Source organism: Urocampus carinirostris, chromosome 19 (assembly GCF_059441175.1).
Source record: "Urocampus carinirostris isolate Australia breed hairy pipefish chromosome 19, RoL_Ucar_1.0, whole genome shotgun sequence".
NCBI classification, from domain to species: Eukaryota; Metazoa; Chordata; class Actinopteri; order Syngnathiformes; family Syngnathidae; genus Urocampus; species Urocampus carinirostris.
The window spans coordinates 20,124,130-20,146,486 of NC_142367.1; the positions used below are offsets into that span (position 1 = coordinate 20,124,130).

Here is a 22,357-nt window from a genome sequence, read left to right on the forward strand (position 1 = left end):
AGCCCCTGATAGCAGGTACTTGCCTTGCATGGTTAGTTAGTGTGTAAAAGGGGGCGGCAGTAGTTTAAGAGATAGAGTGCTCGTCCTGGAAAGGATCCCAGTTCGAATACCGGCTCGTTCGTGTTACATGTCGAAGTGTCCTTGGGTAAGACACTGAACCCCTAATACCCCCAATAAGCAGGTTAGCGCCTTACATGACTGCAAGGCCGCTATTGGGAAATGTGGAGCACATTGTAAAGCGCTTTGGGAAGTCATTGACTTGAAAAGCGCTATATAAATGCAGATCATTTCGTTTCATTTCATAAAAGGGAAAAGTGTGATGCACATTGTAAAGCGCTTTGGGAGATCTTCGCTATATAAATGCAGACCATTTACATTTACACAGACAACTCATTCACTCCTAGGGACAATTTGAACCGGCCAATCCACCTGAAATGCACGTTTTTGGAATGTGGAAGGAAATCGAAGTGCCCGGAAGAAACCCACGCAAGCACAGGGAGAACATGCAAACTCCACACAGGAAGGTTTTAAAATTATATATGAAAAGCTCCCAAAAAAATCTAAAAATCACAACATTAGAAGGAAAATTGTGAAAATAAACTAAATGCATTCCACATTTTATATTGTACTAACATATAAAACATAGACGTTGCAAAAATATTAGCCCCCTTTGAGTTAATACTTTTTACAAACTTTTGCTGCGATCACAGTCTTTTTGGGTAATTCTCCATAAGTTTTGCACATCTTGAAACAGAAATAATTACACACTCTTCCTTACAAAACAGCTCAAGTTCCTTAAGCATTTTTCAGATCTTTCAACAACTGCTCCATAAAATTTAGATCTGGACTTAGGCTTGGCATTTCTAAAACCTTTTTTATTTCGTTTTAAACCATTCTATTTTTCTCAATGTTGTTGGAGGTCGAACCATTTTCAAGTCTCTCACAGACTCCAACAGAGTTTCTGCCAGAAGCGCCCTTTATTTGGCTTTCTCGATCTTCCCATTAACTCTAATAATATTCCTAGTCCCTGCAGATGCATGATGCTGCCACCACCATGTTTGGCAGCAGGGATGGTGTTTTCAGGCTGATTTGCAGTGTTACTCTTACACCTAATGTAAATGAGTTAAATTTTAGTCTCCAAACATGCCTTTTATTGTTTTCTTTAAGAAAGGCCTTTCTTCTTGCCACTTTTCCATAAAGGGCAGATTTCTGCAGAGTACTAATAGTTGTCTTCTGCACAGATTTCCCTCCTGAGTTGTTTATGCCTGCAGCGCTTGTTTGGAAGTTCAGAGGGACTTGGTAAGTCTGAAGTGGTTTTATGCTCTCTCCATTTTAATATTATTGCTCGATGTGTAAATGTTGCAAAATATTCTTGTATCCCATTCCTGTTTTGAGTTTTTCCTCAACTTTATCCAATACCTCCGTGGTGTTTTCTTTGGTCTTCATAATGCTGTCTGTAATTTTACCACACCTAATTTTTAGATTTTTCCTTGTAAATATAATATAAAATTTTGAAATACTTTTGATCCACTACACAATTTTGTCTCACAACATGTTGATTCTTGTTTGTTTAGCTTTGAGTTTGAAGTCTGAAATGTGGCAAGATGACATTAAGTTATCGCAGGGGCCAATACCTTTTCTAGGCCCCTTGTATCAAAAAAGTGGAATCATCATCTTTCCTGTTTAAAAAAACTATTTTATTATTTACAAGCAAAACGGCCCGGCGTTGCTAGGCTGATAGAGGATTGGATTGGACTGCTTGGAGTTGTCAGTGTATATTAATCTTGATTAACTATATTATTAAACAAATGTAGATACATGTTTCATTAATATTTTAAATTTCCTTTAGTACGTGGCTATTTGAAAGGATTTTTTGAGGGCCGCTTGTATGCGATGTAGGCTTATATGCGAGTGTTACGGTAGTCTTTATTGTTTTTCTGGTCATTTAGTTTTTCGGGGGGGGGGGGGGGGGGGATTTTTGCTTTGAAATGCACAATCCTTTCATCAAGTCAGACCGGTTAAGAAACTATGCTCTTGCTTGTTTTGAAACCAAATTATCTTGCAAAACTGTCCCCCAAAAACAAACCACTAAGACCTTTAAGAGGATCGACAGCCCATGGAGCTTATAGTGTCTTATCTGGTATCATGTTTCTAACTTGACGCTACGCCGGCGTTGATGACACTGTATTTTAGAGCCACGTTCCCGTTATTATGTTTGCACATTGTATGTGACAAAGGATTAGCATGAGCTCGAACTGCACGGCCGTATCTCTCGCAGACACGGCAGCTTTGTGCAAAACCCTCTTTGCCAATGCGTCTCAACGCCATGGGAAAAATGCCGACCGCATAGAGTAATACAAAAGAAATAATAAATGGGGAATGTTTGCTAAGCGTATTTGTCAAGGTTTTCTTTTAACGGGCACTTTATGGAGGACTGATCTTGCCATATTGTAGAAGGGAATGTAAAAAGAAATATCTACATGCTGTATAAATAAACCGGCATATAAATAAAACACATGATGCCCAAATCAATGTATACCGGTATATTCAATTTATTCATGCATTATTTCACCTATTTTGTTATTTTGGTATTTATTGTTGCGTATTTAGGCGTGTAATTAGTCAAGTATTTTGCTGAGTATTTTATAGTGTACTTTGTCATTCGTTTTCTTCATCAGATGGCAAAATACATGACAAAATAGATGTCAAAATAAATAAATGACAAGATTCCTGACAAAATACCCGACAAAATACATGTAAATGACATAATAATAAAAATACATCACATAAATGTCCCGGCCGGAACGGAATTAGGACCCATATGCGTAACGTTAACCACAAGTTTATTGAGATGAAGAGGAAAGGCAGCGCCCGCGATCCGGTGTTCGCTGGACGCGGAAAGCAAGCTGTTCACATAATCGGAACGTGTTCCGAATGCGGAAGTGGATCTTCCGGAGCGGGAAATCATGGTGTCGAGGACGGAAAAAACGGGGCGTAAGCCGGGACAGGAGACCAAAACGTGGTCGGGATCAAAAACAGGTCGTAAGCCTGGACGGGAGAGTAAAACGTGGTCGAGGTCAAAAAATGGGTCGTAGCCAGAGACAAACGGAGAAAATCAGGGACGAACGGGTGGAAAACGGGTGGAAAAAGCGGGATTGACGGGAGTCAGAGTCAAAGTGCTTGCCTTGTAGAAACAGAGGTTCGCTGACGGACTGACAACAGGTGAGTAAAGGACTGAGCTTAAAAAGGACAGGGAACCAATCAGGTAGCCCGCAGCGGGCACAGGTGATACTAATCAGTCATCATGACAATAATATACAATAAAATAATTGACAAAATACATGAAAAAAATGACTTACAAAGTACATAATTAAATTGATGACAAAGGACACAACAAAATACATGGCAAAATAAAAGACACAGAAACAAAAAATACACGGTAAAATAAATGGCAAAATACACAACAAAATAAATGGCAAAATACACAACAAAATAAATGACAAAATCTATGAAAAAATGCCTGACAAAATACTTGATCAAATAGAAGTACATAACCAAATTAATTGACAAATTAAATTAATGACAAAATAAATGTCACAATAAATGATAGAATACACAACCAAATACATGACAAAATAAAAGACAATATAAATAACAAAATACATGAACAAATAAATGACAAACAGAAAAAGACAAAATAAAAGACGAAATGCATGACAAAAACACGACAAAATACATCATGGAATACACAGCAAAATACATGTCAAAAAAGACAAAATATCGGACTAAATAAATGACAAATACAGATTTTAAAAAATGTCAAAATGTATACATTTATATCAACCATCCGTCCTCCGTAGCAGTTTAGTTGGCTTTTGTATGGAGAAAGAGAAAGTTTAAGCCCAACCCTGAGCCCCAACACATATTTCAGGTTAATGTCAGTCATTGTGTTCGGGTTGGCTGGGTTCCTCTCTTCAAAAATTGTCGGTTAATGTCACCTCTGCAGACACCGAAATATAAAAGATGTAAAGGTTTATACAGTCTTGTTTAACTTCGATTTTGTGACTTGGGATTTAATTCATTATCCTAAAACCACTCTCCTCCTGAGTCTTCACGAGTAAAATATGATATTTCGGGTTTTCTTTCGGCTCACAATTAGTCAGGGTTAGGGGTCTGGTCGAACTGGATTTTTCTGGGCCTGGTCTTATCTCTGGTCTGTTCACACCAGTCACTTCAACCTGGAGCTTCTGAAAGTGACTTCTCGTTAACTGAGCATCACTGTTGTTTGCGTGGTTGTGACTCGTCGCTGAGTCAAAGCTGTCCAAACTGTCCAAGATGGCAACGTTCTATTTTCTGTCTCGTGGGGGAGTTCGATTCCGCCCGCCTCTCAAGCACTTTGTGCGGAAAGAAGATTGTGATTTTTGTCGTGGAATTTGTCGTTTATTCTATAGCGTATTTTGTTACGTATTTCGTCATTTATTTTTTCGTGTATTTTTTCGTGTATTTTGTTATCATTGAAATGAGGTGGGCGGGTCAAACGGGCTCAGCTTTTTACCTATTGGTTGATTGACAAGTGTACCAATCAACTGCAATGCCTTTCTTCAGTACTGCCCCATCGTTATCATTTGAACAACGTTTTTATGACCGAGAATACACGACCAAATAAATGACAAAATCCACAATGAAATACATGCCAAGATATACGACAAAAATAATGGCGAAATACATGACAAAATAAATGACAAAGTACACAACAAGATACACGAAAATACACCACAAAATGAGTGAGGAAATACTCGACAAAATAAAAAAAAAAAATAAATGACCAAACAAATTACAAAATTCACAACAGAATACACAGAAAAATACACGTTATCTTAAATGACATTATATACGAAAAACGACACGACAAAATAAATACTAAAACAAATACTCAACAAATTAAATGACCAAATTCACAACAAAATACTGACAGAAGACATGACTAAATACAAGACAAAACACACAATAAAATAAACGACATTATACAGCCAAATTAATATAGAAATGAATAATGTACGTGACAAAATAAATGAAAAGATACGTGACAGAGTACCAAGTACAAATCGCACAACAGAAATAAATAACAAAATACACAACAAAACAGAAAACGATATTTAAGACAAAATACATTGAAAAGGACACGACACACTACACAAAAAAACCCCATGACAAAATAAAAAATAAATGACAGAATATACGAAGAAAATATGACAAAATACAATACACAAAACATGACAACATAAATGTCAAAATACATGACAATATATAAATTAAAATAAATGACGTTATACGCGACAAAATACACAGCAAAATACACAACAAAATTAATACCAAAATAGATACTGTACATGACAAAATAAATGAAAAGACACCCAACAAAATACGCAAAACAATATAAATAACAAAATAAATGACAAAATACGCAACAAAATTAATAAATCATGTATACGACAAAAAACTAAAAAGTACACGACGAAATACAGGAAAAAATATGCAACAAAATAAATGACAAGATGGATTTAAAAATAAAGGAAAAAAAATACACCAAACAATGCATGCCAAAATAATCGACCGAATACATATAGAAAACACGACAAAATGCATTTAAAAATTACACAAAATACATGACAAAATTAATACCAAAATAAATACTGTATATGACTAAATAAATGAAAAAATACCCGACAATATACGAACGAAATAAATAAAATACAAAATACACAACAAAATTAATACAGATATTAATACGTATACAAAATACGTGACAAAATAACTGACAAAATAAATAACAAAATGCAAGCCAAAATAAATGAAAAAATACACAACAAACAACACAAAATAATACACGAAAAAATAAATGACAAAATACATTTAAAAAATTGTCAAAATACACAAAATGAATACCGAAATAAATAATATATACGCCAAAAAAATTAAAAATTACACGACAAAATAAAGGTTAAAATACACAACTACGCAAAAAATCACATACAAACGACCGAATACACAAAAAACTCGACAAAATAAATGACGAAATACATTAAAAAAAATTGACAAAATACACAACAAAATTAATACCGAAATAAATACTGTATATGACAAAATAAATGAAAAAAAAATATATGAAAAAATAAATGACTAAACACACAACATATAAATGGAAAAATACATGCCAAAAAAATTACAGAATACACGAAGAAAACACAACAAAATAAATGACGAAATGCATTTTAGAAAATTGACAAAATACCCTACAAAAACACGAGAAAATTAATACCTGAATAAATACTGCATCAGACAAATAAATTAACAGGTACACGACAAAATAGAAATTACATGCCAAAACAAATGACCCAATACACGAAGAAAACACGACATCATCAAATCTCATAATAATTGAACACTCGCGTTTAAACTTACGATGAACGCAGCACAACTACTTTAGGCACCAACATGCTTCATTTCCTAATAACTTAAATAGCAAACTTGTGAGGGATAAAAATAAATACATATATTTCTATTACTATAAGTGATTTAGCTCAAAAGCCAAAAGAGTTGAACCAAAAGAGCAGCAATGTACCAAAACTATTTTGGGGCGGCAGTAGCCCAGGAGGTAGAGCGATCGTTTTAGGATTAAGGGATCCCAGTTCGAATCCCGGCTTGTCCGTGTTACATGTCGAAGTGTCCTTGGGTAAGACACTGAACCCCCAATACCCCCAATAAGCAGGTTAGCGCCTTACATGGCTGCACAGATCACGGCCGCTATTGGAAAATGTGAAGCACAATGTAAAGCGCTTTGGGAAGTCATTGACTTGAAAAGCGCTATAGAAATGCAGATCATTTCATTTCATTTCATCATAAAAAAGGAAATACATTTTTAAAAATTTGACAAAAAACACAAGAAAATAATACAGAAATAAATACTGTATATGACAAAATAAATGAAGCAGTACAGGACAAAATACCTGATAAAAATACACAATAACCACACCAGAAATGACCTAATGCATAAAGAAAACACGACAAAATAAAAATAGTATAAATCCGAGATAAAGAACACCTTAGACCTACCATGTGAAAGTGACCTCTTACATTTCAGGTATTGTGCCACGCTCATCGATCGCTTATTGAGTCATTCCCTGGGGAGTTTTTTTTTTTTTTTGTCGATGCTTGGGGGCCTCACGCTTGGGGCCACACACTGAGGCTCCACAACTCACTTGTTCTCCAATTAAACCCTTTCCGCCCAAGCGGTGGGAAGTATCGACACAGTATGCGCTAATGCCGTTGGGGTGTTCCAATCACTCATTTCACCCAGATCATAATAAGAATAAACTATTTTCTTTTTTCACTTTTTGGGGGGTTTAGGTTACCGCACACTAAGAATAGAAACAACAACAAAAAAACATTCTCCGGCATTCTTTCGGCCTTCATTCCTCGAACCCAATGTGTTCTGCCCAGAACGGCTCTGATCAAAGTAAGGTAAAAGCAGCTCGGCGCAGTGGAAAATGAAGCATAAGTGCACTTTGAACTGAGTTGGGCATTGTTAACACATATTTAAATATAAAATAATATTTAACCTTCAACTTTTTAAGTAGACCTCAAAAAACGCACCCTACCTATACTTTACAGTGCTGAGAAAAGTAATTAGGTTTCAGGAACTTTGTGACTGGTTCGTGCCAACACTAGAAGGGTGGGCGGATCTATCCAAATGTTGATATTATCGATACTGAGAGAATACTTGGATCGTATCGATACTACTGTCTTGGCATTGAAATTGTCGTCCCATTTTAACCATTTTTATAATTAAGTTGTTATTGGATTGTAAGATTATACATAAATTATACTGTAAATTGGAAATTTGATCAGGTTTTTATTTTCAAAATATTGTAATAGGTGATAGGTATTTTGATGTTCCTTGACATTGGTGTACAGTATTTGTATTTTTATTACATCTCCGCTTTATTTAGGTTTTGTCACGGTTGCCATGGCGCCCAATTGGCCCCGCCCGTGTGGCACCAGCTGCAGCTTGTTGACAGATTGGCTCCCTGTCAGTATTTAAATTCGGTCCTGTCAGTCCCCTTTTGTCGGTCCGTCTGGTTTTACAGGCGAGCCCTTTTTCACCTGTCCTGTTTTTTTGGTCCTGTTTGTCTCCCGCTATGTTCTGTTTTGATCTCGACCACGTCTGCTCTCCCGTCCCGAAATTCGACCTGTTTTGATCTCGACCACGTCTGTTGTCCCGTCCTGAAAAACAATCCATTTCTGATCTTGACTACGTCTATTCTCCTCTCCTGGCTTTCGATTTGTTTCCTATCCCGATCACGTTTTTGCTCATTTTTTCCCCTTCCCGACACCGCCATCGCTCGCCACGGAAAATCCCACTTCCGCGTTCAGAGCGACTTGCTCCCCGCGACCACCGGATCGTGTGTGCAATCCTTTCCCTTCTTCCCAATAAAACTGTGAGAAATGTTACGCGAGTGGGTCCTGTCTCCGTTCTGGTCATGACAGGTTTGACTCTTTTTTGTTCTGAAACAGTTGTTACAGTAAAAGTATTTTTTTTTTTTAAAGGTTTTTATATTGTATTGTAGCGACTTTTGGCACTTTGATTTCATTTTCAAAACGATTGTCCAATGGAAGATGCTAACTTTGTTATATTTGCATTTTCTTTGAATTGTTTCTTTGTTTTTGGTTTGACTCTCGACTTTTGTTCTGAAACAGTTGTAATATAAATATTTATATATATTTTTACCAGTTTCTTCATTTTACTATCGCTGCGTTTTTACTTGCCCTTATGCAGATTTCTTAAAAAAAAACATGACTTGACTCTGCTATTCTTGAAGTTTGCATTCTAGTTATTTAAAAAAAAAAGAGCGATTTTAGTCTCAAAAATGTGTGTGCAGTATTTATCGTCATAATTAAGTAACTCAAGGGTGGAGGGGTTAAATTATTTAACGATCGTGACATTACCAAGCAAAAAAGGATTGGATTTGGATCAGTATCGATCGATACTACGATGTATTTATTCCGTTGGTCCGATGACAATATTCCCAGTATCGCCTACACCGAGCAGTGACCCATTTCAATTTTTCAACAAACTAAAAGTAAAATCCTAAACCTGAGCCCAGCCTGAAATTCGGGTCAGGTCTTAAAATGTCATGTCATGTTTATTTGTATAGCCCTTAATCTCAAAAGGTTGCACAATAAATCAATCATTGTATTTGGGTTTGACCCCGGCTTCTCTCTCGCTGCCTTTTTTATTTTATTTCTAAGTTAGCCGCTTGTCATTGTTCTTTTTTTCTTTTACTTTGTGTTGCACGGTGGAAGATCCCTTTGGCCCCTCAAATCAAGTGAATTGCTCAGGCTCCGGCTGATACGCACTGGCCTGGGTCAGATGTTTTAGGTTTGATCTTCCCTTTGCAACAACCCCTTTGTGAACATGTCTAAATCGTGCCAGGGTTACTGTTATCAGGGTTGGGTAGGGTTACTTTAACTCGATTACTTTCAATTACTTTTGCATTACTCCAATACCAAATATGCTAATAAAAGACAAAAGAAACTAAATATGAATAAAATGACTCAATTTTGTGCAGGCCTGGGAAGTAACGGAATACATGGAACGGCAAAAATGATGTTGGCAAGCTGTTTGGATTTCTTTTCATTTTGTTTCTGTCGCATTTTATGTTAGTTTTGCCGGAGATCAAAGCCAGGAGGAAAGCTTACCACGTGTTGTGAGTCATCATTTGATTCACATTTAGTTTCTTTTGTCTTTTATTAGCATATTTGGTATTGGAGTAATCCAAAAGTAATTGAAAGTAATCAAGTTAAAGTAACCCTACCCAACCCTGTTAGTTATCCAATTACATACAAGTATTTGTAAAAAAAACGGGGAAGACACCACCCTCATTGAAGCACGGTTGTTTAACTACTCCGAAATCCTCCTGAATAGTCTGCCAGAACACGCCGAGGGCCTTTTACTGACCCTGGCAAGTTAATGAACACGACTTGCTGCCGCCGTGGCCTTGTAATGAGCCACAACATGGGAGGAAAGCATGCCCTTGGGTCTGATGCCGAGTCCGCTCGGCAGCATGCATGTTGCTCCAGTGCGCCCCCCGGCCCGCACGCTAACTCATTAAGATTTCCTATTCAAATTCTCCATTCTCCCTACTCATTGTCATCCCTTTTTATTAGATTTTTCCTGCATCCTGTTGTCCTCCTCTCACCAGCTTTGGTAGTACGCAATTACAGCCCGAAATAACAACTCGCCTTAGCACCTGTCATAACCGATTGGTCTGCCGGCTCTCCGTCAACTGGCACGGTAGTTTTGATTTGACAAAGCGGACGGGGAAAAAAACAGCATCACAGAAACAGCGGATTTTATCAGAGGGATTTGGCACACCTACAAAAATACAGTGACGGAAGATCACAACACAACTCCTGTCGTGTCGGAGAGAGAACAATTCGCTTTCTTTGCTGTGCGCTTATTTGCTGACCGAGGAATAAATAGGGAAGTGAATAATGCGTTTTAATGCAAATGCAGCCCTGCCGGCTATTTCACTCTATTTACATTTTCTGTAAAAAGGCAGAGACAAACCGCGTATTCCATTTAGAGGGATAATTTAGGATTTTAACCCTAACACCAACCCTAACCTTAACTTTAACCCTAACCCTAACCTCAATTAAAAGTCAAACCTAGAAATTTAGTGGTGTTAAGTTTAAACTTAAGTAATGTACTATCTTTGAGAAGACGCACAGAGCAACTCTTTGCAAGCCTGAAAAGCAGGATCACGCTGTACACCCCAAAAAAACAGCAACCAGATGATGAAGGTGCTGTATCTGTGTCAGATCAGGAAGATCTTCTACTGCTAGTGGTAACCATGGAAAATCGTACTACTATCTTTTTCATGCGGGGGAGAAAACCTCTACCCCAAAGAAATGACCTAGAGAGCGATGGGCGCTGCCAGGCCACACTTGCCCCCTTGGCCGCGCCTGGGTCCTGTCCTGGCAGAGAGGAGAAACCCCTTCAATCATGGTTGGTTCCTGTCCAGGCGGCAAGTAGAAGCCCTCTCGGCCTTGCTTGGTTCCCGTCCTGTTGGCGAGGAGAAAGCCTCTTTGATCATGCCTGGTTCTTTTCCTGGCGGTAGGGAGAAAACCCCCTGGCAGGGCCAAGTTCCTGTCACAGCAGCGAGAGGGCAAGGACCTTCCGCTCCCAATGCTTCAGCCTCTGTGCAAATTTTTTTTTTTTTGGGGGGGTGTTGTCAGTATCTGGCCCTTTAGGGGAAGGCTATGTTAGTCGGACACACTTACGACCATAGGGCCTCAACCGGGGTTTAAACTGGGCACAGGTGTCAATCACCACACATCTTGCACCCTTTAAAAGGCCAATTTAGTTGGGTCATTGTCATTTTTCAGTTCTTTTGCCACTGTCATCCTCATTTTCATTCTATTTCCACCACCATGCCAGCTTTGTTACTTTACCCCATGCATTTTCCAGCTGTAGGTTTAGTTTTTCTTTCTGTTTTTTGTTTGTTTTATGACCGCATGTTTGTTTGGTACTTTGGTCCTAGTTTTGGTAATAGATAACGTCCTTGTTTTGAGCACCCCTGCCTTCCCCACACGGGTCCTTCAAAACAGAACAAAGACCCTGGAAACAGAGAAGAAGTTCCCTGGGAGGTTGTATAACAGAATATTGTACACTGACGTGAATTGTACGAGTTATTAGGGAAAACTGCTATTGTCGAAAAAATTGGCATGTAAAAAAAAAAACAAATCGTCACTGAAATAATGACTAATTCAAAGCTCTAATTAGGCCACATAAAATATTGACCTAAAAATTGTACGTGTATGGATACATGTGATGCCACTGAACATTTTGAGTGGTTGGAAGTAAATAATATTTATAAATAGCTGAGTTATCCCACTTTAAAGTTCACGTCCAAATAATGTTCACTGCCATGCATTGTGTCACAAAAGCAAATGCTTGCCCCAAGTGTTTTAATTTCAACAATCGTTTCTATTATTGGAGTGACATTAATGTTATTATTTAAAAAATCTAATACCTTACCGCTTATCCCAGCTTTACTAACAACTCAGATGTCTGGAGTTTTGGCCCAGCGTCCAGTTCAAGTCAAGTCAAGTCACGTTTATTTGTACAGCCCTTAATCACTAGGAGTCTCAAAGGGCTGCACAGACCAAAGATTATTGCAAACCACAGACTATTCTTACACCATCCCCTGATCTAAAACCTACATGAAGGCAAGGAAAAACTCAAAAACCTCAGGTTAAGTCAAGTCATGTTTATTTGCGACGCCCTTAATCGCAAGGAGTCTCAAAGAGCTGCACAGACCGATTGTAAACTACAGACTATTGTTACACCATCCCCTGATCTAAAACCTACATGAAGGCAAAGAAAAACACAAAACCTCAACAGCAGTAAGTGATTAAACCTTGAGAAGGGACCGTACATCCCCAGTGAACTTGAAAACATCATGTTCAAAGCCTCCACCAATGCATTCATCAAAATAACAAACGGAGTTTCCGACATTTAAAGTCGTCACTGGGACTGAATGTGTTAATGATATTTAAAACTGTAATAATCAGGCATCTTTTCCAACGTTGTAGCCCGTTGAGGAAGAGTTTTTCTACTCCGGGAGCCAAAACTGTCCAAGATTTTCCGAGCTCTGATGTGCGAGACCTTGGAGAGTGAGTCATAGCATCAGGTAGGACTCCGCCTTAATGGAATTTATCATAAGTCTTCCTCGGGACCTGAACTTTTTAGCTCAATTTGTGTTTAATTTGCCACATCATTTACTGTGAGTCATGGGCCTGTCAGCAACTGAAAACGTTCTTTCTCTAAGCCGGCTTTTTATCCGTTTTGAATTATATAATCAGCTACTCGGAGAGGAAGCCTCTCTCTTCCTTGCCATCTCTTCCGTTTCCCCTTGATTTTGAAATGAACTGACATTAATTTAAAACACCTCACTCGCACATTTCCGTTTTGCATGTGCGGCGCTACCTTGTCTTGCTGCTGCCACGAATTGGGAATTTTTGGAGTGAAGTCTGTGTATTTGAGCGCCCAAGTTATTGTGATGTAACGTATCGCTTTAACTTTAAGTTGAGGCTTTAACTCAAGCGTTAACACTTGAGTTAAAGCAGGAGTTATTAGGACTCAATTCCAGAGTTTAAACTTCAAAATCTGCTTTAAGTCTTGAGGTAAAGCCTTAAATCTGCTTCAATTTCGGGTAAAAACACGAAATTGTTATCGTTAACGACCTAGATCTGTATTTGGTAACAAATGTAACTCATACGTAAAGCTTTGTTGCCGCTGAAAACTCCTGATGTAAACTATTAAGTTAAAGCAGCGACAAATGCAAACATTTTAAGTTAATGCTTTAACTCTGAGTAAGCAGTTAATCCCTGAGTTAAATTTTAGAACTTAGACGATACAACAAAAGTTGTATTACTCAAACTCTAAAGTTACAGCGGTAAACCAGCTTTTATTATAAAAGTAAAACAGGTTAAAAACTTTAACTCCAAGTTAAAGTTTAACTGCAACCTTATCTGTAATTTCTAAAAGCAGAGTTAAGGCTTTAACCTTGGCTTAAATTAAAGTTTTTAGCTGAAAGTCAAAGTAACACCGGGTTAAAGCTTTAACTCAACTTTACTTCATCTTTAAGCTTAACTGTAAACTTTCAAAGCAGGGTTAAAGCGTTAACCTTGACTTAAAGTTTTGTCAAAGTGTTTTAGTTTTTAGATAAAACTTAACCCCTGGTTCAAAGGTTAACAGATAAATTTGTGGTTAAGCTTTGACTGAGTTAAGCATAAGTTTAAAGTTTTCAAGCTTTAGGTACATCTACTTGAAAGATCTAAGACTTAAAGAAGGGTTAAACTGTTCAGAATTACAGCATTGATTTTGAGTTTTGGCATTTAATGTTGCTTTAATTCAAGCTTTAAACTCAAGAACTGCTATAACTCAAGTTAATCTCAAGAGGAGCTTTTGGCCATACTACCACGATAACGCCCAATCTCGTCCGATCTCAAAAGCTAAGGTTAGTACTTTCATGGAAGACTGCCTGGGAATACCAGGTGCTTCAAAAGTTAACGGTACCTCTAAAGATTTAACCTAAGTTGGTAACTTTAATCGTAATATCTTAAAAGAGAATTAAATATAAATCTGAGTAAACAGCTTAACCTAACCTAAAAGCTTTAACGCTAAGCTAAACAGCCTAAACAAAAATTTAACTCAAGGTTAATGATTTAACCCTGCTTTAAGAAGTTACAGCTAAAGTTAAGGGTACTTCTTAAAACAGGCTTAAGTACCCTTAACTTCAACAGTAGCTTCTTAAAGCGGGTTTGAAGCTTTAACCCTTATCTAAAACGCTTTAACTAAACTTTACCTCAAGCTTTAACCCTGCTTAAAAGGATACTGTTAAATTTAAAGTAAGTTCTTAAAGATTTGACTCAAATGCTTTACCTTAATTTTAACTAATGGCAAAGCTTCAAGCCTGCTTCAAGAGGTTATTGTTAAATTTTCAAATTAAAGTTTAAAGTTGAGGGGCAGCCTGGCGGCTGAGTGGTTAGTGCGTCTGCAGCACAGTTCTGAGGTCATTGAAACAAACCTTCCTGTGCAGAGTTTGCATGTTCTCCCCGTGCGTGCATGGGTTTTCTCTGGGCACTCCGGTTTTCGCCCACATTCCCAAAAACATGCATGTCAGGTTAATTGACTGGTTGAAATTGTCCCTAGGTGTGAATGAGCGAGTGAGTTGTCGGTCTCAGTGTGCCCTGCGACTGGCTGGTAACCAGTTCAGGGTGTCCCCTGCCCAGTGTTTGAGGACAGCTGAGATGGGCTCCAGCACCCCCGCGACCCTATTGAGGTTAAGCAGTGCACGTAATGGATGTATGGATGAAGTTTAAAGTACATTCAACACAGGGTTATAGCTTCAAAGCCTTAACTTTCAACAGCAGTAATTTATTTGCAACAGACATTTTGATTAGGACGTTAGCTCGAGGCATCCTGCTACAAAATGGCAGATGGAAAGTAACAACATCCGGCCACTGTCAGTTCACAGTCATTTTCCGTTCTTTAATGTGGTTTTTTTGCCAACATCAATTAAATTCCTAGCAATAGCTGACTCAACTCATCAACTAATTGCTTTATTTTCTGGAATGCATGCTCACGGAACATTTCCGAGTTGTCAAGGTAGCGCTTCTCCCGTGTACCCTTCCGGGGCAAAAAGTATCAGCACCTCGCGGAGAACATGTCAGTTCTCTTCTAAGACACGGCGTCCTCTCGCTGATGTTTCCCAGGCACGGCAACTCCTGCGATGCTACTTCTCGCACGTGCTCGGGGATGCTAATTAACAGTAGGATTGTATTAGATTCACAATTACACTGAAAAGCTTTTAATTAAAGCCAGTCCCATGTGTCGCCTATTAAAGAAGCTGACCGTTTTCCCGTGTTGAATATTTAACACCCTGTGCTTGTGAAGCGCTGTACAGTGCCTGGCGAAATAACTTTTTGTCATATCGCCACATTTCAGGCTTTAAACTTAAAGCTAAGGAACTGAAGATAATTTCTAAAGATCAACTACTGTATTTTCCATACATAAGGCGCACCGGATTATAAAGCGCTACAATGGGAACGTCGACAAAACAGTCAGATAGTTCAGTCAAACTTATTACCCCCTTAACGTTCCGAAAGCTTGCAAAGAAGCAAATACAGACATGTACGGAAACAGTGTCTGTACGATGTCACCAATCACTCAAATGCATCGTTCCAAATATCATTCGAAAGGTTAAAGTCTTGGGATTCAAGAAATGCCAAACATTTCTTAGTTTCCATTCTATTTTGTGCTGGCAACTGTGTGGACAGCAAAGAAAGAATTTTATTGTGCAGGGAAGCGGGGTTCTTTACTGTGCATATGACAATAAACACTATGAATTGAATTTAGTTTAAAAATAGACTCATCACAGAAACATCAAGATCGTTCTAAAACAAGTTCTCTTGCAGCCATCACGTTCAATAATGATACGTAACCATGGTCTTCTTACAACCGCGAGTGTAGTAAATCCAGGAGAGTAAAATATTTACAAATACAGAATAGTAAAAAATGTTTTCTCTATGCCGTTGTGCAACCCAACATGTGATTCACATCCATCTTTTTCGGCCAATTGCAGGCTTTGTTTCGCCCCTTTAGCCTATGCGAGCCTGTAAATGATAAAAAGGATCCGCCCCCCTTACCTCCGAATAACTTTAGCCAATAGTGACTGATTCAAATGATGAGTGACACATTTGTTAGGAAATGAAACACCGGTATATAAATCCCAGCATACACCGCGGACGACTTCGCCTTCGGGGGAAAATCGAGTCGGCGGCTGCTTGCCTTAGTTGCAAGACTTTGTGACTTAATATTGATCCATATATAAGGCGCACTGTATTATAAGGCGCATGGTCAGCTTTGGAAAAAAAATTAGGTGCGCCTTATAGTGCGGAAAATACGGTAATTCAACATTTTATATTTCACTTACAACAACAAAACTGAAAAGTAGGTGTTGCAAAACTATTGTTCTCTCAGCCAACTAACTCCAGAAGTTTCCTGAAGACTTCTGAATGATCGAATGTCGACCTAAATGATGAACATTGGCAGAATGCACCTGTGAGTCATTAAGTCTCAGTTTAAATGAGCCTGAACGGACAACATTATGAAGACCAAAGTACACACCAAGCAGGTCCTGGAAAGGTTTGGAACATCTTAAAGCAGAGATGGAATAAGAGATCATAATAAGAGAGGGAGCATAAAAACCACTGCAAACCTACCATAAACTGACTTAAACGTTCGGCCCAAACAAGGGGAAAACTAATCAGAAGAAACCAAGTGACCCATCATCGCACTGGATGACTTGCAGGCATACACAGCTAAGGTTATACAATCTGGCATAAGACAACTATTACTCTTACTGTGCATAAATTTGCCCTTTATCGAAGCCCTTTCTAATACCATAAAAAGGCCCATTAAGCCATATGAGAGACACAAATAACATGGGGAAAAAGGTGCTCTGGTCAGATGATACCAAAGTCGAACTTTTCTGATTGCATTATGTTTGGTGTAGGAGTTAAAACTGCACCCTGAAGACACCATCCCATACCTGTCAACTTCCACGGCTCCATGCCCTTACAAACCGTCGTATTTTCCCTTACAAAATACAAAATAATTTTACGCCATATTTTTTTTTCCAAACCTGTTTATTTATGTAGTTTAACATGTTATATTGTCCATGTGTTTCGTCATATCATATATATTGTGAATGAGGTTCATTATAAAAAAGTTAAAAAATGAAGTAGCTTGGACGTTCACTGTAGAAGGAAAAAATACATGCAAATATAATTACGTAGAATGATACATTTTCTTATTCAAATTATTAATGAATTTTCTGCATTAAATTATTGTTGGTAATATACTGATTAAAGGGATAACCACAAACCTGTCTTTTTTCATTTTTTCCTTTTATACTTCCTTTTATTCTTAACTTCTTTATGCAACATAATACATGTAATTCATAATATAATGCATCAAAGCAAGTGAGCCAATTGAGAGCCGGCTCTCTAATGAGTTGAGCCGAAAAAGCCGGTTCTCTAAAAAGAGACGGACTTCCTTTCACTACACAACTACCACATGAAATCCGATGTTTTTTAAGACCACATGTATTTCAAATTTACTCAATCAACCCCGCCTGTTGTTTTCAGATCAGAATGACTTACAGCGTTTTAATTCAGGTTCGGCCATTGCGACTTGATGATTGCATCCAAATAAAATTCAAAACTATGTTGTTTGTTATGTTATGTTGCTTTCGCTTCGTTCATGTGTGATCGGAATGATGCATGATGGGAGATCCCCAGGCGGCAGACGCATGCGCACAGTAGCATCAAACCGCTCGCTTCATTTGCATCGAAAAATACCGAGAATAGAGGCTAACGCGGTGAACTCGTTTGACTTGATTGATTTGCCGTTTCGTGATAGTCGGTGTATATCGGATGGTACCCATAATTGACAAATTTGCGTTTTTCCGTACAGATGTTCTCGTAGGTCGTACACGTCTTAAAATGCGTAATAAACGTACTTTGTACGGCAAAAACGTACAGGTTGACAGGTATGCCATCCCCAGAGTCAAACATGATGGTGGCAGCAGCATGCTCTAGTTGCTTTTCTTCAGCAGGGACTGGGAAGATGGATAGAGTTGAGGGGGGAGACATTACTTTCGCAAGGCAGTGTACCTGGATGTTACTTACCGGAAGGTTAAATTAAAAGAACATCCCAATTTTTATCCCAGACAACGACATACTGAACTGATAATTAGTTACCAAACGGGAATATTCCAGGCCAGGTTGAACACGTGCGAAAAAAACGAGCATCTGTTACCTGTTACCTTCTGAGCAACTCCAAAAATAGCTCGAAAACAAAGAATCACAGCCATTTATAACCTTGTGAGAGCTTCCCCCACTTCCTCTCTGGGAATCATGTCGTGTAATGTGATTACTAGCGTAACCGCGAATGTTAATGCGCTCGTGCGCTGAGGAACCACGACTTGACCCGCCCACGGTGGGCCACCAAAGACGTTGCGGGTACCCTGAAGACAGAAAAAAATGCTGGATTTAAGGTCATGCACATCAGACTGAGTCACAAGCTGGGAGAGAAAGTCGGGAATTCACAGCAGGGATAAGTAATTTAGCGCTTCAAGTCATTACCATGGCGGAGATTGTGTCAAAATAATTTCAGATCATAAAAAACCTCTTCAAAGGGTTGAATATGGGGTGCTAGTCATATTGTCAGGATCTGACACACCACCATCCTCTAGGAGGTGCCAACAGGCATACTGCCCCAAACCCCCAAAAAGGGAAGAGAACAGTCCTTCCGAGACAAAACAGGAACCAGAAGCGGCCACGGTACTTTCTTGCCGACGGGACAGAGGACAGTTGCGGCAGACCGTCCTACACCACCAAAACAGGGGACAAATGCTGCTTATGGTCCTTGTCCTTCCCCACCAAGAGAAGAACTAGGAGTGGCCGCGGTACCTTCGGAAGAGTTGTGGTACCCAGTCCTACGCCATCACGACACCTAATGAGGCAGCCGAGAGTCCTTTTCCTTTCCTTAACAGAGAACAAAGGCGGCTGAAAGAGCTTCTCTTTTTTGCTCGCACAGGGACTTTCCTTTTACAACAGGCTCAGAGACCAGAATCAGCCGAGGGACCAGAAGCGGCCAAGGGACCTTCTCACCATAAGGACAGGGAGCAGGTACAGCAGGCAGTCCTTCGCCACAAAAACAGGGTACTGGGAGGCCATGAGTCCTTATCTTTTTCTGCTGAAATAGGGACCAGAAGCGGCCAAGGGACCAGAAGTGGCCAAGGGACCTTCTCATTGTAAGGACAGAGAGCATCTACAGCAGGCAGTCCTCCGCCGCAAAAACAGGGTACAGGGTGGCCGTGGGACCTTATCTTATCCTGCTGAAATAGGGACAGAAGCATCCAATTGACCAGATGTGGCCAAGGGACCTTCTCACTGTAAGGACAGGGAGCCAGTTCAGTAGGCAGTTCTTCACCGCAAAAACAGAGTGCAGAGTGGTTGTGGGTCCTTCTCTTTTCCTGCTGAAATTGGGACAGAAGCATCCAAGGGACCAGGAGCGGTCAAGGGACCTTCTCACCGTGAGGACAGGGAGTGGGTGCAGCAGGCAGTTCTTTGCCGCAAAAACAGGGTACAGGGTGGCCATGGGTCCTTAGCTTATCCTGCTGATATAGGGACAGAAGCATCAAATTGACCAGATGTGGCCAAGGGACCTTCTCACTGTAAGGACAGGGAGCCAGTTCAGTAGGCAGTTCTTCACCGCAAAAACAGAGTGCAGAGTGGTTGTGGGTCCTTCTCTTTTCCTGCTGAAATTGGGACAGAAGCATCCAAGGGACCAGGAGCGGTCAAGGGACCTTCTCACCGTGAGGACAGGGAGTGGGTGCAGCAGGCAGTTCTTTGCCGCAAAAACAGGGTACAGGGTGGCCTGGGTCCTTAGCTTATCCCGCTGATATAGGGACAGAAGCATCAAATTGACCAGATGTGGCCAAGGGACCTTCTCACTGTAAGGACAGGGAGCCGGTTCAGTAGGCAGTTCTTCACCGCAAAAACAGGGTACAGGGTGGCCGTGGGTCCTTATCCTTCCCTGGTGGAACAGGGACTAGAAGCAGCCAAGAGACCTTCTCTGTGCACTGGGATAGGGAAAGAGTGTAACAGACGGTTCTTTCCCAAGAGTCCTTGTCCTTCCCCGCTAGAACCGGGGACAGAAGCAGCCGAGGGACCTTCTTTATCTGCTTGACGTTATATTTCAGTTTTTGTTTTTACAATGTTGTGAATTACAGTCAGTGTCATTGATTCATGCTTTTAGTTTTTAACCAGAGTTTTCCCGGTGAAAAATTTTGTAGCCTTCCTAGTAGACGCCTTTTTAAAAAAACCTTCCATTCGAGCGTGCCCTCCCCTCCTCCTTGCGCTTTGTTTGGATGACTGGACTCTCCCGCAGGTTCTTTCTGTCAACTTCCTGAACCGAACCGGGCGTCTTGACGCGTGATGACTTGTATCCACAGTCCGGCGTGGCGCTATCAGCTCCTCTCGTGTTTAATTACGGCACGCCACGTGGCTCTAATGGGCCCCGATGCAATATGAGTAATTGCGTTAGACTTGAGAGATAGCCATTAAATACGGTGGGCCCCTCGCATGCGGCTCTTGGCCAATAAGAATGCGGCTCTTTGCCTCATCATAATTTCTATATGCTGTGGCTCTTTGCCTTGTTTCATGTTTAATTTTTTTGTGTGTGTGTTGAGGGTGGACACTTACCTTGAAATCAACACAACACTTGTTGTATTGTAAGGAGAGGAGTGTGTTAATGGAAATAATATGTTTTTAATTGTGTGTGTTTGTGTGTGGTGTGGCTCTTTGACTCTCACAGTTAAAAATTTCAGCTCTTTGTGTCAAACTTGTTCACCACCTCTGTACTAGAAGTTCAAATATATGACCCGAATGGCCTAAAACAGGGGAGTCAAACAGGCGGCCGGATCAGGCTTGCGCGAGACGAAGCTGAGAGAGGCTCAAGTAATAATAAATGAGCTACAGTTTGGAAGATGCCTACGAGATGTGGCCAAAGCCAGGGAACTGTAGCTGTACTCTTTTCCCTCTATTTCCTTCTCTTTCTATGTATTTCTTTACTCTTTCTCTTGCTCTCTCTCTTTTGAGCTCTCTATGTCCTCTCTTTGTTTCTTTCTTTTTTTATTTCTCCCATTTTCTTTATTTCTCTCTCTCTATCTTTGTTACTGTCTATTTTTCATGCTCTTTCTTTTTCTCACTTTTTCGCCTCTCTTCTTATTTCTTTCTTCTCTCACTGTTTCTGTGAATCTCTCTCTCTTTCTCTTTTCTCTTTTTCTTCTTTTTACTCTCTTATCTCAATCTGTCTCTGTTTTAAGCTCTCTTTCGCCTTCTCTTTTTCTTTCTCTATCCCTCTTTCTTTCTCTTTTTTTCTTTCTTATTCTTTATTTCCTTTTGTACTGGTTTTTTGTTCTTTCATTTTTCACTCTAATTTTCTTTTTCTCTCTCACACTTTTTTCTTTCTTTCCCTCCTTCATTCTGTCTTTCTTTCTCTCATTGTGTTTTCTTCCTTTATCTCCCTCTCATGCGCTCCCTTTCTCTTTTTTATCTCCATTTTTCTCTCTCACTTTCTTTCTTTTTCTTTATCTTCTCTTTCTATCTTTCTACCTTTAACTCTTGATATCTCTCTGCGTTTATTTCCTTATTTGCTTTCTTTCTCTTTCTTTATTTCTTTTGTTTTTGCTTTCTTTCTTTCTACCTTTTTTTTTTTTAGTTCTTCCTTTCATTAATAAACTGATATACACCCCCGGCTTAAATTCTTTGGAAATGTTACTAGAAATGTCAGCACCAATCCTGCAATGGCAAAAGGCTTTCTTGTGTTGACGCTGTTGCTCAGTTTAATATTTTCCTTAACTGTTTGCAAATATAAAGAGAACACGCTTAAGTAATTCACTTTTTTTATTTTGTTTCTTCATAGCAGTCATCAACATTCATTGTCCACTCCAAATTTGGCATCAAGCTCTCCGTTTTCTTATTCCTGGTTCGGATCCACGGGAACTGTTGAAAGGCAAGACAGTTTTATTGGCATTTTTATTATAAAATAAAGTATTTATTGCGTATTGTTTACTTTTGAGCATTCTGAAGAAAAGGTCCAGTTACAAAATTTGAAGGGGGAATGGGTAGAACATGAAATAAATTTATACAATTGGCA

At 39.4% G+C, this 22,357-nt stretch overlaps 1 protein-coding gene and 1 long non-coding RNA gene across 10 annotated transcripts in view; one reads left to right on the plus strand and one right to left on the minus strand.

The window, feature by feature from the left end:
• The first annotated feature begins 1,242 nt into the window (after positions 1-1,242).
• LOC148347648 (uncharacterized) lies at positions 1,243-22,213 on the plus strand. 2 transcript variants are annotated; one of them, XR_015847998.1, is made up of 3 exons: positions 1,243-1,299; positions 12,658-12,755; positions 22,124-22,213. It is a non-coding gene; the product is annotated as an uncharacterized LOC148347648 (long non-coding RNA). The 2 variants fall into 2 exon arrangements; XR_015847997.1 differs by having other exon boundaries at positions 22,127-22,213.
• LOC148347649 (myosin-binding protein C, fast-type-like) overlaps positions 22,102-22,357 on the minus strand; it is a 60,816-nt gene continuing 60,560 nt past the window's right edge. For all 8 annotated transcript variants that reach the window (XM_088323597.1, XM_088323598.1, XM_088323596.1 and 5 more), the window contains one exon: positions 22,102-22,203. In XM_088323597.1, coding sequence (XP_088179723.1) covers positions 22,178-22,203 — 26 coding nt within the window. In that variant the 3' untranslated portion in view covers positions 22,102-22,177. The remainder of the gene's footprint in view (positions 22,204-22,357) is intronic.